General features: G+C 40.2%; 1 protein-coding gene across 8 annotated transcripts in view; it reads left to right on the forward strand.

Annotated features, from left to right (window-relative positions):
- Nucleotides 1-9,979, forward strand: part of slc12a7b (solute carrier family 12 member 7b) — a 58,009-nt gene extending 48,030 nt beyond the window's left edge. For 3 of the 8 annotated variants that reach the window (XM_086160198.1, XM_086160200.1, XM_086160203.1), the window contains exons 21-26: nt 102-209; nt 573-689; nt 3,276-3,451; nt 5,061-5,075; nt 6,656-6,789; nt 7,236-9,979. In XM_086160198.1, coding sequence (XP_086016324.1) covers nt 102-209; nt 573-689; nt 3,276-3,451; nt 5,061-5,075; nt 6,656-6,789; nt 7,236-7,327 — 642 coding nt within the window. In that variant the 3' untranslated portion in view covers nt 7,328-9,979. The remainder of the gene's footprint in view (nt 1-101; nt 210-572; nt 690-3,275; nt 3,452-5,060; nt 5,076-6,655; nt 6,790-7,235) is intronic. The other 5 variants (XM_086160201.1, XM_086160204.1, XM_086160202.1 and 2 more) reach the window with 3 other exon arrangements.
- The last annotated feature ends 7,165 nt before the right edge of the window (nt 9,980-17,144 follow it).

Below are 17,144 nucleotides of genomic sequence, written 5' to 3' on the forward strand. Positions count from 1 at the left end.
TGTTTTACCTGGCTAAGAGATTAATCTTCCAAGCACAGACTTTGCCATTGCCCTGTGACTGCCCTCTCATCCATTCCCCTCACTCCGCTTTCCCTCCGCAGCATGATAACGACATCTCGGCTTTCACCTACGAGAAGACTCTGGTCATGGAGCAGAGGTCACAGATGGTGAAACAGATGCAGCTCTCTAAAACTGAGAGAGAAAGAGAGGTAAAGAACCTTGTGGCTTTTGCTTCTATCTTGAAGTGTTTTCATTTAGCTTATCACTAATGCATGTCTTTGATTAGGTCATTAACTCAGCAATGAAAATGTATTTTATTGTTTCTGAATGTTGTTTTTTAATTTTGCTTTTTGCTGAAGAGTTGCTCTCATATCCATCACCCCCACTGATCTATAGCTTAATATATATATATCTTATTAAATATAATACAAGTTGATTATATAAAATAAGGTTTGGAGTTTGTTTTCATAATAAAAAACAGTCCATTCTAAACATAGTCATCCTAAATGACAAATGGCCCCTTTGCCTTGTTTACCTGCCATCGCCTCTCTGGGCTGCGCCATTGTGCACAGATTCAGAGTATCACAGACGAGTCACGTAATTCAATCAGGAGGAAGAACCAGGAAGCTGGCCAAAGCGCCAGCCTCAGCCGGCAGTCCTCTCCCATCGAGGACACTCAGGAGGACGAGGTAGTCCATCGTATGACCCCACTGTCCCTCACCCCCCAGAATCACAGGCGTGTCTCCACAAAGCTCGATCTCTGGCAACTAATCATACTTTTCATTGAGATAACAGAGGTTCTGGAGTCAGAATACCTGTTTTCACTCCACTTCAATATCTAATAAGGGCATCCTTTTGTATCAGACATGCACGTAAGAGAAATGACAGTACTATATCATAATTGAATGAATGTTTTGTGAATTGGAGAGGAACCACAAGTAAAATGCTCCTCAGGATGTTTGCAATATTACTCATCATATAAACGCTTTTTGCACCCTGCTAAACTATTTCTGCTACCAAAAAATTATACTGAATGTAATACAGGAGGCGTAATACTACCATATAGGATAGCAGTGGAATAAAGAGGCTTGATTTATTATTTTCATTAGTAGTAGTAGTAGTAGTCGCAGTAGTCGTTGTAGTAGTAGTATTTGTATTAATATTATTGACTTTTTAACATGGTTACAAAGCTCGGAGAGAATGTCTAGTTCTTTATAGGCTCTTTTTCATTTGAAGCCCAGATCTGTCAGTTAGAAGGCTATTGTACATACTGAGAGCTACTTTGTGAATACACACCCCATCACACCCCAAGTCTGCGGCCCAGCCACCCCACTCTCTCCACCTGCCTTTGCCGCACTCCCTTAGGACCAGTAGATGAAAGAGCGGACAGTATTGTCTCAGAAAATGAAAACTGTGCCCTGATGCTAAAAACATTGTATCAGTAAGTGTCCTGTCAAAGTATAGCTGATCTGAAGTAGATCTTGACCGAGTGTGTCTGACAGAGCACAGATTAAGCTGCTGAATTGGAGTGCTAATCCTGAGAAGCCTAATCTGAGATCTTCAGTGGATAAAACTCCTAAAACTCTTCCTTTTCAAATCCTCTGACTCATTCAAAATGTTCCATGCTCAGCCCAGCTTTCAAGTGGCCACCGTTTCCAACTTTGAAATAATCTCCACCCCCCTTCTGACTCAACAGTACTGTCCATTTCATCTGAACGCTCACCGCCACCCAGTTATCCCTACCCTCCACAAAATTGCACACACAACTAGAAACAAATAATACCTGCTCATATTTGATAAGCTTAAAGCAAAACCAGAATTTAATTTTCCATCCCAGTTTATGTTTCATCTGTGTGAGTCTGCTGTATCAGCCTTCACTGTCAGATGTTATGCAATAAATCAACTTAACCTGTTAACTTTAAAATGCAGTTTTTTCTGCAGAAAAGCCTTTTTAATGTGATTAGTGTTGGCTCACCTTCAAGCTTGGTTATCTCTGTCACCCAGTCTGAACCCACCGTTCCTTCAGATCTACTCTTCAAAATCTCCATAATAACAAATTACGCTGGAATCACTTAATCTTATCTTTTGTCTGCGTCTGTGATTATATAACAGTGGGGGACTTTGTACCGACCAGATCAGATGCAGGGACGGGAACTAGGAGATCATACGGTTGCGCTAATAAAATGAGTTAAACAGGTCTCATATCTATTTATACACCACCAGCGCCTTCATCTTTAAATATATCTAGTTTAAAAAATGCACCTTTCTGTTTTGATTAATCTGCTGTTCTCATATTCAGAGTTTCTGTAAACCACTATTTTTTCAGAACTCCACTTGAACTTCACCCAGTAAATGCCTGATTTTCCTGGAGAAGTATACAGCTGACCATCAAACTAAAAAAGCCTCATCACAATTGACCAGTAGAAAATGAGGAAGCGCTTGGCATTAAATCACAAATTTAGCAATTAACAACATGCATCAGTAATCTACCCCAACTGCCAAGCCATCAGTCTGTGAGTCATTTGGTTCCTGGATATATAGAAAGATTTCCCATATTATTGATTATCAGTTTAAAAGATGTGTATATAATATATAATTATATAGTATAATTAAAATTATTGCATTCTCACCAAATTATATCCATCTGTCCCTCTTGATAGATGTCAAGACACCTGTCTTAGTTTCAGGACTAAAGATTTACAAGCAAACTAGCAAAAGTTGCAAGAGTGGCGAGTTATATTTTTCAATGAATTTCATTTGTATCCCTACTGGTTGCATCACCTTATTTCATCGTGGTTTTCGGCCATACTTGAAAGGTCACTGCATGGAGAATACAAGTCTTCCGATATCACGTAATTTGAACAACCCCGTTTTTACAATTCACATACGTTAAAGGTTCACATATCAGATTAATTAATTAACTGTTAAAGTAGCCCAGCATACGCTTTAGTGTTTCTAGTGCACCAAGCCCCCTACTATCTGCTCCTCGATTAGCCGCTGCCAGTCGGCCCACACACCCTCATCTCGTGGTGCTTGTGATCAGTTTTGTGACGTCTATGTCTTGATTTTTGAAGTTTTTTTATTCCCCTTTTATTTATAGCATTCACATGACCTGTAGCAGCTGTGGTTTATTTATTTTTCTTTTTGTGCTGTACTTTATTTCAGTTGTTCTCTGGAATTGAATGCCCTTTTGCCACTTAAAACGTGTTGGTTCTGATGACCACCTTCCCCTCTTAGACTTCTTCACTCATCTCTTGTCTGTCCCTGCCTTCCAGGCCCAGCTCATCCATGATAGGAACACGGCATCTCATGCCGCAATAAACGACAAGGCAGAAACTGGACCCGAGCGGGTTCACATGACTTGGACCAAGGACAAGCTTTTTACTGAGCGCAATCGTACCCGCGAGTGCAACGCCAATGTGGGTGTGCGCGACCTCTTCAACATGAAACCGTAAGTCACCTCCACAATTCCACAAATGGCAACAGTTGTAGCTGACTGCAGGTTTAAAATGTAGTTTTATCAAAGGGAAGATGTGTTTTTGTGCAGCTGTAAGACACTCCTAGTGTCATGAGTCTTGGAATATGATTTGTTTCTTCCTAGTGAGAGATGTTTACACCATTTTGAACCATTCAACTCAGTTAAAGTGCACAGCCTAAGAATCAAAAAGACTTCATGTACCTCAGGATGGTGCTAAAGGCTCAGTGCTGGATCGCATGTGTAGTTGTATCCAGGGCATTGTATCCTGGTGTGACAGGGCAAAATGGGACAAGAGTTTGCATGGTGTGTGCATTTTGACTTTGTCGTGCAGGCACGTGTGTGTATACTCTCAGCCATTCCAGTCTTGGCCCCATGCCTCTCAGACCACCTTCACACCGTCTACGTGTTTTTTGTCCATGTCCACCGAGTGTGTTTTTTCATCCCAGTCCTTCTTTTAACCAGCATTATAAATAGAAGATGGACTTTTATCCCACATTATGATTTGCATGCTGCTGACTCAAGGAGGAGAGTATTTTTAATTAAATTATTTGTATTTTTTTTTATTTAATATTTTTGCAGCCACCATCAATGCTCCCGGTTATCAAATTTAATAAAGCACCATGGTGCTTTTAGATTGCATTGTTTAAAAGTCGTGACCCCAAAGCATTGGATGGGTACCTTATTGACCTGGTGACTCAGACTCAGTCTACAATTCTGTGAAACATGCAGTGGGTTCACAGCGTAATTTTTGGGAGTGTGCAAGTTGTCATTCATGTGTCATTCCTGTAAATAGAGTGATAACAAAATTTTAACATGTAGGTATCAAAAGAGCTATTGCATTTAAGTGATGGATTCATAAACAACCCCTTGTGGATTTTTGGCATTCCGAATAAAAAGACTCCCAGACAGCACGTGTGGACCAATTAAAGTAATATGTCTTCGACTATCACTAAAGCTGCCAGCGATATCAATCCCCACTGTTGTGTGTTATGGGATTACTCTGCATCATGGGACATTATTAGAGTAGCGGCTGGATGGGTAGTATCTGACAGCAGAATGAACATGAATAAGACAAAGTTATTATCAGTAAAGTAATTCAATGTAGACATCAAGAAAATTAATTGTTGTATATCGCATAATAATAAATAGATAGATTCAAGTATGTTATATACTGTAATTTGTGCAGTTTCGGATGGGTTTAGCAGTACAACCCTTCCTATTAGCCTAGCACCTACCTTTATTTTGTTAGGTTGTTTGTTTTATCTGGAAAAAAAAAAAAAACACTTGTGTGGACGCAGGGCTGCTTGACCAATACCATCTCACCCCGTTCTGTCCACACTACCAGTGTGTGCTGCCTCTCAGGTGTGTCCCAAGGTGATACAGTGCATTTCCACTGGCGTTGATTTCTGGAAGCCTCATTTAATAGAAGAGCTCAAATGCGACCCCAACCAAATGACGAGGCTCGATTTAGCCTAAGTATTGCATTTTGGACAGTTGGAAGCATGCGGTGTGATGGCGAGCGGTGATTTAGAAGCATCTAAGTCTGTTTCTGTTGTTCTGTCCCATTTTTTCCTCCTTCTAGAGAGTGGGAGAGTCTGTAAGTTGCATTCTCTTTGCTGTAGACAGCATGTTTGTACCAGCTTTATGTCCACATGTTCTTCTGTTAATGTGCATCATCTTCATGACCAAACATCATTTGCATGCATTGAGCCTAAAAACTGTTGGTATCCATCAGCAATATTTTGCTTTCCATCTACATGTAATCAACTAGTGTAAAACTAAGCCAGACAAATATATCGGTTAGCATACACTGACCTCTCACAGGCATCAGTATATATAATAATGTATAATATTGATGTTTTCCCTACAAAATTCAAGATTAGACTGTTAAATACACTGTCAGTATTGCCTGTACAGACCCTGCTGAATATATGAATGTAGTTTGTGTTCTCAAACTTACAAGTTTATAGTAAACAGCAACCATTTCACTAATAAGGCTGACAGCAGCTGATAGTGATATTGTGCTACTTTTAAGTATATAACAAAAACTGTTAAAAGAAAGAATGATTTCCTGTAAAGACGATTTTTATAGACTGTAATAATACCACGTTTAACCTGCTTGACGATAACAAAATCATAATTTTTACCAAAATCGTAGTCAGGTCATTTGCAAATTAAGTGCTGGCACTTTTGACCATTTTAGTACTAGTGGAGGCAGAACTAAAACATTTTCTATCCTTGTTCCCTTTCAGTCATTTTGTTTAAATTAACTGATTTCAAATGCCTTCAACTATCCAGTTCGATTGATATTTCATCATCAACTAAAATACAATAAAATTGAACACAACTTATATTTTATGACAAAATAATTAGTTGTAGCTTTATTTCTTCTGATTTTTACAACAATTTTAGCATGGAAGAAGGACTTTACATCTTTCTAATCTTTCCACTAGCATACTAACCAGAGCGGCTAAATACCTTGCAGTATTTCACTCACTACTATGCCGCTATATCCCAAACAGCAAGATAATGCCAAAAGAGAGAATATAAAGTGAACATAGTTTGGTGACAATCTGAATATGTGCATTTTTTTTCTATATCTTTGGTAGACTGGAGAGCAGAATTTTGTGACTAGAATCTTTCTAACCACCTCGCTGTGCTTGTGCTTTCTTGCCTCCTCACTCTTCATCATCTAAGGAATAGAAAGAGGCATCATTTTGACAGATGTGTAGAACAAGGATCACAAGCTGCTGAAATGGATGCAAATGGACAACTGCCCCATTGGCTTTGGGAGAAAAATCTGTGTGTGTGTGTGTGTATGTGTGTGTGTGTGTACATATATAAAAATTATAAGTTTAATATTGAGCTTACATTATGTTGGTGGTGTAACATCACCAGCATCTCGAGTCATGAAATGCTGCCTCTTTCTTTGGAATTCAAAGCATTTGCCCTGGATTTCTCTTGGTTGTCTGAGGCCGACAAATACAAACATGCGAAGTGTGCTAAATCAGAGTCAAGACGAAATGATGCAGGAAATTGATGCAGAAAAAGAGTCTTATAAGATGTCACCCAACTCTCAGCGGCCTCATTCACACCTGAGAACCTTCATGGGATTTAGTTCAATCCACTGTCTTCGGCTGTGGCCCCCTTCTTAGTCTGAGCCTCCTGTCCAACCAGGAACCAGTCCAACGTTCGGCGGATGCATACCGCCATCAAGCTGAACGAGGTGGTGGTCAACAAGTCACAGGGAGCTCACCTGGTTCTGCTCAACATGCCTGGACCCCCTAAAAACAGGGGCGGAGATGAAAACTGTATCCTCCATGTGTACTATGACTGAAAAATTAGAAATACAGCTCACATCATGCTTTGCATGGAAATCTATTTGTTTGCTAACATCCAAGTTATATAGTTAAAAGTTTCTCTCAATTCTGTGGTAATTTCATTCCAGCAGTTAAGTAATGTTTAGTCATTTTCATCTAATTTTCTAATTATATTGAGGGATCTCTTTGTTATTTCCAGATACTTATTTTGATCCAATTAATGTTCTGATTATTTTCGGATCATCAACAATTTATATCGAACTTGTGGCCGATTTTTAACCCGAAAGAATTGCTAAATATGAAAATAGATTGTAAAAAGAATTTCAATACCTCCTTAAAAGCACATTATTTTTAGATGTATTTAGCATTGAAGGTCAAAGGTCCGATCACAATGTTGTAACCCAGATCGCATGTTTTTAATCTTGACTGCCTCTCAGATATGGAGTTCCTGGAGGTTCTCCTGGAGGGTCTGAATCGGGTCCTTCTGGTCCGTGGAGGCGGCCGTGAAGTTATCACCATCTACTCCTAAAAGACAAAAAAAAAGAACTCACACTTAACCCTGCACACGTGGGCTATCGCCACGGGCTATCGTCAGCGGGCATTTTTAGGGGAAGACGCCTATTTTGGGTTTATTTTTCAAATTGAGGGCAGGGACTGTTGGAAGGCGGGACCACTTGTGATTGACAGGGACCTTGGCTAGAAGGCACTGAAGGAGGCCAAGTGAGCGAGGGAGAGAGCACAGTGTGTGTTCAGGCTTGGCTACAGTACCTTTGCAAAAAGAAGCTAGAGCATAGAGACACTTTATATTTTTCATTTATGTCATTATGTTACATTTCAACATACTTTTTCCCTCTTGTGTCCATGTCGTCAAAGTTTGTTGGCACTCGCTGCGTAAAGCAAAGGCCCGGGCTGTCGTTATGCACCGCATCGTCTTTCCGGCGTTTTCTTTCTGAGGCCCAGAGACTTTTTTGCCAGACCTAAGGTCAACAGGCGGGATGGATTCAGATTCGGACAAGTCAAAGATCAGCTCTGCAGCTTGAAAGGTCACAAATGAAAACCTAGTTCACCTAAAGTAACTTCAGAGCTTCTGTATTAGTGTTCAGTACGCAACAGCGTCATTAGAGCATTGTGCAAGGCTGTTAGCTCATGTATATCTTGAAATGTATTCTTCCTGAAGTCTGGTCAGTGGTTCAATGAAGAGGAAGCCCAAAAGGTGCAGGAGCTTTGGATCACCTTCTATCAAGTGTGGGGTTGGGTTCTTGCAGATCTGCCGTGCGTCATTGCCCCAGCTTCAAACAGGCTAGACTAGGGTATCAGTTAATAATCAAGCTCAATATAAAATATTGATGTATTTCTGGTGTCTGACGTAGTGCCAAGTCGGAAATGCTAGCTATTTTGAGACCGTGGGCTGTTTGACAGCGTGCATTAGGGAAACGATTGCATGAATCTGCTCTTCTGCTTCTACAATTTGCCGTGAGAGTTTGTCGGCATCAGTCAAGTTACAGTTCTTGGAAAAACGGATTCGTGATTTTTTTTTTTCATGAAAGTCATGGACTTGATGGGAGGAGAGGATGGCACACTACACCCAAGTAGTTGAAGCACTGTTAACCTTGCACTACCGGTCTTTCGGCACCTCACCCATCGTGCACTCAAACCTACTCTAGCACTGCGGTGACACTTTTTTTTCTGGGTTGTTGACGCATTTGTACACTAAATGGCAAAGATTCCGCGGAGAGACTCGCAAAGTTGCAGAGAAGAATCAGCCGAGATGTTTTTATGATATTTTACCTTATCTTATCTATCCTTATCTTAAAAGTCTTTAGGCTTTCAGTTGCAGATTAGATAAATTGCACAGATCAAGCATAGGAGGAGAAAGTGCCAAATGTCTCTAAAAGAAACTGGATGTGTCGTGTAGCGACACCGGAGCTTTTGTCTTCTGCAGTCCCTCCGAAATGAAAAAGCGAAGGTGTTTTAATAGCAATCTTCGAACAATCCTTTTTGCTCCGAGATTCAGGAAATTCCGGCAGGCATATTTGAGACCATCTTTTTGTGCCTGAGATGAGAAGGAAAAAAAATCCTTCCTTCATGGGAACCTCCACAGTTTCTTTTTCAAATTAGCCATGCAGTGTTTTGTAAAGCAGTACGTTGTTTTTCCTGCAAAATGTAAAGGCGTGCTCGTTAGTTGTGCAGCATCTATATACGGTCGTGTTGTGTTTCAGTTTGTTGATGTTTGCCTGTGTAACTAGTTCCTGTCGTGTTTCGTCACATCCAAGCTGAACTTCTGTTTCTTTTAAGTGTTCATTTGATTCGTACCGGAGGGAGGGCAGAGACAGCTGCTCCGTTTCTCCGTTTTACGATTTTCACCCTTTTGTTTCTGCGCGACTGAAGGGCACAGTGGCATCCCCCCGGACTGAGACTGGAGCCACCCAGGTCTAAAGGATTAGTTGGCATACCTGCGTCAGGTCTGATACTTTCGTCACCAAAGAGAAAGAATACATTAGCAATTTTCTAGTTTTAAGACTTTTTAAGTCAGTTGACGTCGTAAGTTATTAAAGTGTTTTATTGGGGGGGGTCTTAATTGAACTTGAGACTATGGAAGCTTAATGCATTCACCTTTTAGTTTTTTTTTTTAAATGGTTGATATTGTCTAGCATGAATAGAACATAATAAAATCAACTGTTTTCATGAATTTTGTAAATCCCTAAATTGACGGTTCTTGTGGAAAAAAAAATTGCAGGAAAAAAAATCATGATACATGTTCCCAAAACAAAAAAGTTTTTTTTTTTTTTTAATTATTCCACTTTTTTCTTGTACTTTGAAACTCTTTTATTCAAGTGAATACATTTGGCTTCCGTAGAATAGCATTTTGCTCTGCACAAAATATCAATGAAACTTTGAAGGGTCGATGCTAAATAGAAACAGAGATCAATAGGTTTGTCCAAGTGTGTGTGTGACAGCTCTGTTCGAGGCAACAGGAGAACGTTATCTACCTCAAGGTGTCACTAAGGCTCAGCTTGGGAAACAAAGCACATCTCACTCAGAAGTATGATGGAAGAAAAGACCCTCGCAGGCTGTATACAGGAAGTCACCGGTTTGGAGCACATAGAGACACTAGCCCTGTTAATTTATAAAGTTATATTTTGTGCCTCTGAGTAATGATTAAAAAGTGCTGACAAAAAAACAGTTGTCTGGCTCCTGATTCTGCTTGGCTGTGGGGAAAACAGGGTTGGTCTAGAACATAGGCGTCAAACTCTGGCCCGCGGGCCGAATTTCGCACGCACTAATTATATTTGGCCCGCAAAGCTGTACCAAATGACTATTGGAGCTGGCCCGCTGGTATAGTCTATAGTAGTCACAGCGACCTTATGCTTATACTGGCACCCTGCTAATTTGGCGGAAAAAAGGATTGTGCATGTGTGCAATATTAAGTTATATATTGTATAGTATAAGCCAGGGGTCGGCAACCCGCGGCTCCGGAGCTTCATGCGACACTTTCATCTTTACACTGCGGCTCCGAGTGGCTTGGGAAAATAAATTATAAATATTTAATTGAAGTATATTTCATTTGTGTTTATTCCTTTTTTTTAACTTTTAGTTCTAAGTTGGAAGATTATTGTGATCTTGAAATATTAAATAAAATTATATTTGTTATTTTTCGCCGCTCAAAAAAACGTCACACTCGCGGAAGCCGGTAGACCCGCCAGCCGGTAAAGTCCGGATTTGCAGATGCTGTGCGCAGAAGTTCAGGAGCAGAATTCCCATAAACCAGGTAAAATAAATATTTAAGAAGATATTTTGCAAATATTTATTTTTTATTGTTTACTGACACAGTGATTTTTTTCCCGATTTATTTTTAAAATTCAGGTCAAGGCGCCGCTACACGCTCTGAAAGCCCAAAGCTCAAAATGAGTTCATGACTTAAATAAAATTTTATTTTCTCTGTAATACTTTGTGAATTTCAGAAGCAACACACTACACACTTGTTTATACAAAGTGTAAAGGTAATAAAAAGCAATATATACAGTGGTCAGAAAGACGTCAGAAAGTAATTGCGGCTCCCAGTGTTTTCTTTTCTGAGGAAAAGACCCAAATGGCTCTTTGGGTGTTACGGGTTGCCGACCCCTGGTATAAGCTATGCTTGTTCCACATTTGGTTTTTAAGCAGAACTTGTTTGAAAAGGTTCATTGCTATATCTGGAGGAAGATTTTTTTTTCAATAAATATCAATGTTGGCCCGTGACTTTGTCCCAGTTTTGAATTTTGGCCCACTGTGTATTTGGGTTTGACACCCCTGGTCTAGAAGAATTGTATCAGAGCTGAGACATTCTCTATTATGTCTCCAGTTTTGAGATGTTGCACTTCCATGTAAACTGGAAATGGTCATACATACCACTTTCTCACCTTGCAGTTTTCAAAAGGCGTTGCATCCACCCCGTCACACACACATTCATACACTGACAGCGGCAGAGATGCCATGCAAGGTGTTCAGCAGACCGTCAAGAGTGGCTTAGGGGAGACGGTGTCTTGCTCAAAGACACCTTGATATGCAGACAGGAGGAGCTGGGAATCAAACTGAATTAAACTATATACACTGCTCAAAAAGATAAAGGGAACATTTAAAAACACACATCCTAGATCTAAATGAATGAAATATTCTTATGAAATACTTTGCTCTTTACACAGTTGAATATGCTGACAACAAAATCACACAAAAATGATCAATGGAAATCAATTGTATCAACCCATGGAGGTCTGATTAGGAATCACACTCAAAATTAAAGTGTAAAATCAAACTCCAGGCTGATCCAACTTTGATGTAATGTCCTTAAAACAAGTCAAAATGAATCTGTGTCGCTTCCTGAGTGGACACTATGATTTCACAGAAGTGTGATTGACTTGGAGTTACATTGTGTTGTTCAAGTGTTCCCTTTATTTTTTTGAGCAATATATATATATATATATATATAATTCCATTCCTTTCTGCTTTTCCCTTTAGGGGTCACCACAGTGAATCAACCTTCTACATCTAACCCTATTCTCTGTATCCTCCTCTCTCACACCAACTACCTTCATATCCTGTCACTACGTCCATAAATCTTCTCTTTGATCTTCCTCTAGACCTCCTGCCCAGCAGCTCCAATTCAAGCATCCGTCCACCATTATATTCATGATCCCTTCTCTGTGCATGACCCAACCATCTCAGTCTGGCTTCTCTGATCATGTCTCCATCTTAATATGTGCTGTCCCTCTGATCGTCTCATTCCTGATCCTGTCCCTATCCACTATACACATATGCACAGAAACCAAACCAAAAAAGTGATGAAGCTGCTCAGGATCCATGAACACCCCCTTGGAACCCCCACCCAACCAACTCAGTCTGGCTTCACTGACCTCTCAAAAAAATCAAGCATGTGCTGTCCCTCTGATGGACTGTTTGCTGATCCTATCCATCCTCATCACTCCCAAAGACTCTGCGACCTCCAGCTCTTCCTCCTGTCTTTTCATTAATGTCACCATTTCTAGGCCTTGCTGGTCAGCATTGCTGGTCTCGCCACTGTCTTGTACACCTTTCCTTTCATTCTGGCTGATAGTCTTCTATTGCATAGTACCCCCGACACTTTCCTCCACCCATTCCAACCTGCTTGGACATATCTCTTCACCTCTTTTCCACATGCTCCGTTGCTCTGGACTGTTGACCCCAAGTACTTGAAATCCTCCAACTTCTCGAACTCCACTCCCTGTAGCCTCACCGTTCTACCTGGATTACTTTCATTCACACATATATTCTGTCTTACTGCGACCAAAATTCATTACGCTCCCTCCAGAGCGTACCTCCACCTCTCAAAGTGTTCTTCAACTTGTTTCCTGCTCTCACTACAGATCACACTGTCTACAAACATCATGGTCCATGGAAATTCCTGTCTAACCTCACCTGTCAGCCTGTCTATCACCACTGCAAACAAGAAGGGTCTCAGAGCTAATCCCTGATGAACTCTCACATCCACCTCGAACTTCTCTGTTACACCTACTGCACACCACCAATGTCTCACAGCTAGCATATATGTCCTGCACCAGTCTAACATACTTCCTCATACAATATCAGAGTTCCTCTCTTTGTACCCTGTTGTATGCTTTTTCTTGGTCTACAAAAGCACAATGCAGCTCCGTCTGACCTTCTCTGTACTTCTCTGTTAGCGTTCTCGAAGTAAATACTGCATCTGTAGTACTCTTTCTAAGCACTGCTGCTCACAAATACTGACTTCTGCTCTCAGTCTAGTTTCCACCACTCTTTCCCATAACTTCATTGTATGTTGAATAATCTCGCCAGAAACTATACTGCTGCATCTTCTAGACACTTCCAAACCTCCACAGGTATATCATCAGGAGCAACTGCCTTTCCACACTTCATCCTCTTCAGTGCCTTCCTCACTTCACTTTTACTATTCTCTGCTACTTTGTGGTCCACAATAGTCTTTTACCTTTCCCTCTCTTTCATTTTCCTCATACATCAGCTATTCATAGTACTCTTTCAATCTTCCCATCACACTTCTAGCATCTGTCAATAAATTTTTCCTTCCTATCCTTAATCACCTGGACTGGCTGTACATCCTTTCCATCTCTATATCCGTGTTTCACTACCTTGTATAAATCATTCTCTCCCTCCTTACTGTCCAACCGAACATACAAGTCATCGTATGCACTTTATTTTACCTTTGCAACCTCTGGGCAACCCCATCTTTACCTTACGCTCTCCCTGTACTCCTGTCTTTTCTCTTCAGTCCTCTTAATGTTCCACTTCATCTTTGCAAACCACCACCCTCCCCATGTACTCCTGCACTTTTCCATTTCACCCACCAAGTCTCCTTCTACTTTCCTTCCAGACGACAGACCAAGGCCTCTCCTACCTGTCTCCCTGATCAACTTTGCTGTAGTTGTGCAGTCTTCAAGTGAAGAAATTCAAGTCCAGTTGCCAAGACAAGAACATTTCAACAGTCATCTGGAAGCTCTCCCTGACCACCCAGAGCCTTTATCAACTCCTCCCTGAAAAACATACAACGCTCCTCCCTTTTCTGCTTCCACCTCTTTGTCCTCTGCCTCTGTCCTCTTGATCTTCTTTGTCACCAGAATCATCCTACAAACCACTATCCTATGCTGTCTGGCAACACTGTCACCTACCACTACTTTGCAGTCACTGATCTCTATCAGATTGTCTCGTCTATACAAGATGTTGTCTACCTGCCTGCTCCTACCTCCGCTCTTATAAGTTACCATATGTTCCTGCCTTTTCTGGAAAAAAAGTATTCACTACAGCCATTTCCATCCTTTTTGCATAGTCTACCACCATCTATCTCTCTGCATTCCTATCCTGTATACCAAATCTGCCCATCACTTCTTCATCCCCTCTATTGTCTGCACCAACGTGCCTATCGAATTCTGCACCAATTACCACTCTCTCATCTCTGGGGATATTCTGCATCACTTCATTTAAGTCATTCCAAAACTTCTCCCTCTCCTCAAACTCACACCCCACCTGCGGGGCATAGCCACTAACAACATTGAGCATCACAACTTCAATTTCCAGTTTCAGACTCATAAGTCTCTCTGACATTCTTTTCATTTCCAGAACATTCCTAACAAACTCCTCCTTCAAGATAATGCCTACTCAATTTCCTTCTGGTCAGTACCATGATATTACAACTTAAAACCTGCTCCTAAGCTTCTAGCCTTACTACCTTTCCACCTGATCTCCTGGACACACAGTATATACACCTTCTTTCGCTACATCATGTCAACCAACTCTACCTTGTACTGTCACTGTCCCAATATTCAAAGTCCCTAATCTCGGTTCCACACTCTTGCCTTTCCTGTTCTCTCTCTCTACAACAGGCCTTACTCCTCTCCTTCTTTGATCTGCAGTAGCCCAACATATATGTATGTATATATATATATATAATTATTTATTTTTAGTTGTTTTGTTTTTTTTTAAATATACATACATGTATATGTTTGTGTGTGTATGTGCATTTGTGTATATCTTTGTTTGTATGAGTATGTATGGCTATATATGTATGTATGAAAATATATGCATTCACTTTTGTATATATATATGTAAATATTTATACATATATACATATATATGTATACATATATATGAATAATGCTACAGGATTTACTGTATTACAATGTCAATTACAAAATTCATGAGAATAATCATAATATTACAATAGGTTTATGGTTTATTTAATGGTTAGACACGCCACAAACATCCCTGCATGACATAATATATGAAACTAATAATCTGAGAAACATTTCTTTTACAAATGTTCAGCTGAACAAATGACAGTGTCTTTGCTCTTGACATGCTGTAGTTCTACCATTTTTCCACTAGATGTCATTCATCTGACAAAGTTCTTTTAAAAATATTTTTTGACACGCTGATGTTTGTAATTACGTCACGGTCATCAATAAAAGAAAATTCACAGGCCTTTGGAAACCGACTTATGTATAAATTCTTACCGATTATTTCTATTCGAGTTTGCTTTTTAGATAAAGTTTAGTCGTAGCATTTGGGTGTAACATTGAAATTAAACCCTTCTGTCAGAATACTTGCTTTGCAATGCAGCCTGAGCTGACTGGCCCTGCAACGTCTCCCAAAAACAAACCATACCAACATTTGATTTAGTCGAATCAAAAACACACACAGACAAACACATACATTTCCTAACTCTGTTGGTTTCTGTAAACTGGTTTTGACAACAGAGGTTTTGAGATAGGTTTTTTACAGAAAATGTATTAATTCTTAACCATAGCCACTGCTTGATCATATTTACCACAATTTACGATAAATCACATTTAAAATTAGTCATTCCTCATGAAATGGTAAAGGTTTATCTCATGAAAATTCAAATTCATATAATGTAGTGTGTTAACACGTTGCTCTGGGCTGTTTCTAAGGATGTTTCATTTCCTCACTAATGTCTTTGTTCTCTGCTGCATTTGCAAAATTCATCATTCGTCAAACTGTGTAGGTGTAATAAAGGTGTCATAATTGTAATCTAAATGTAAGAGGCTTCCCGAAAAGTTTCTTTCTAAAGCCGAGCCTCACGGTGGAATGTAATAGCAATATATCTGATGCAGCATGTGATAATTAAAAGACCTTAATTACGATCTACCTGATTATTTCATTGCACCTTCCCAAATGACTCCTCATTTGTTTTAAACATTGCATCAAATTCACATGATGTTTAGTGCTGGTCTGGCTTTGCCTGCTCTCAGGTAGCCCCTTACCAACTTCTTACATTTATTTTTTACTCCTACTAATGCGCTTGGTATTTTTGGGTTTATGATCGGGGTGTTGTGCCCAGCAGCATCATGCAGTCTTTATCTGCGTCTGCATCTTCATCCACTCTGTCAAATCCAAGATCCTGCGGGGACCATCTTAATCTCACCAGTGATGAAATTCAAATCCTCTTTCCTCTTCAAAGACTCCCGATCCCTGCCTTCTGTTGACGCTTCGTTCTGAAGTGTCATAAACAAACGAAATCTGACCGCCATCTTGAAGCCTCCTAATTTATTTATCAGCCAAGCAGAGAAAAAAGGGGACACTACAGTAATTTGTTTGAAAAACAAAATCCTCGCTATCAGATCTTGCATGTGACATCTACATAAGAGGTTTTCATACCAACTGGTATTTTGGGCCCTCGTCCCGACTCTGTGGTAGGTTTTGATTGGGATTCCTAAATTCGGAGATATTAGGATTGACTATCAAATGCACCTGACAAGCACTTCAACAAAAGTAGGTTATTGTCCACCGTCATTAAATGCTGTGAGTGGTGAGTGATGGGTTTCTGTGTGCGCTCTTGACCTGTTCTATGTAGAAAGTGTCATGAGACAACCCTATTGTGATTTAGCGCTATGTAAATAAAATTTGATTTGACTTCAATTCACTAGTACCGGTAGTGCTAATGTGTTTAGTTACGGCTTATGTCCCTCCAAAAATTCCGTGGTTTAAGGAAACATTTGGGAAAATCAAACAGTGAACTTGTCAACAGATTTTGGGGGTTGTAAGTCGGACCCATTTACGGTAAAAGTTGGACTCCCTTTGTCCGCCCTTTGTCACCAGGGCCGCCCTTTGTCACCGATTTTCTTCATAACATTTACAGACAGAATTTCTAGGTGGAGCCAGGGAGCAGAGGGGATCCTGTTTGGTGACCACAGTATCGAGTCTCTGTATTTTGCAGTTGATGTGGCTCTGTTGGCTTCATCAGAAAATGATCTACAGCTCTCACTGGAATGGTTTGCAGCATTCACAGTGTGAAGCGGCCGAGTGTGAAGCACCTCCAAATC

The sequence above is a fragment of the Fistularia commersonii genome, chromosome 15, assembly GCF_037954325.1.
Source record: "Fistularia commersonii isolate RoL2024-O1a breed Wild chromosome 15, RoL_Fcom_v1.0, whole genome shotgun sequence".
Classification (NCBI taxonomy): Eukaryota; Metazoa; Chordata; class Actinopteri; order Syngnathiformes; family Fistulariidae; genus Fistularia; species Fistularia commersonii.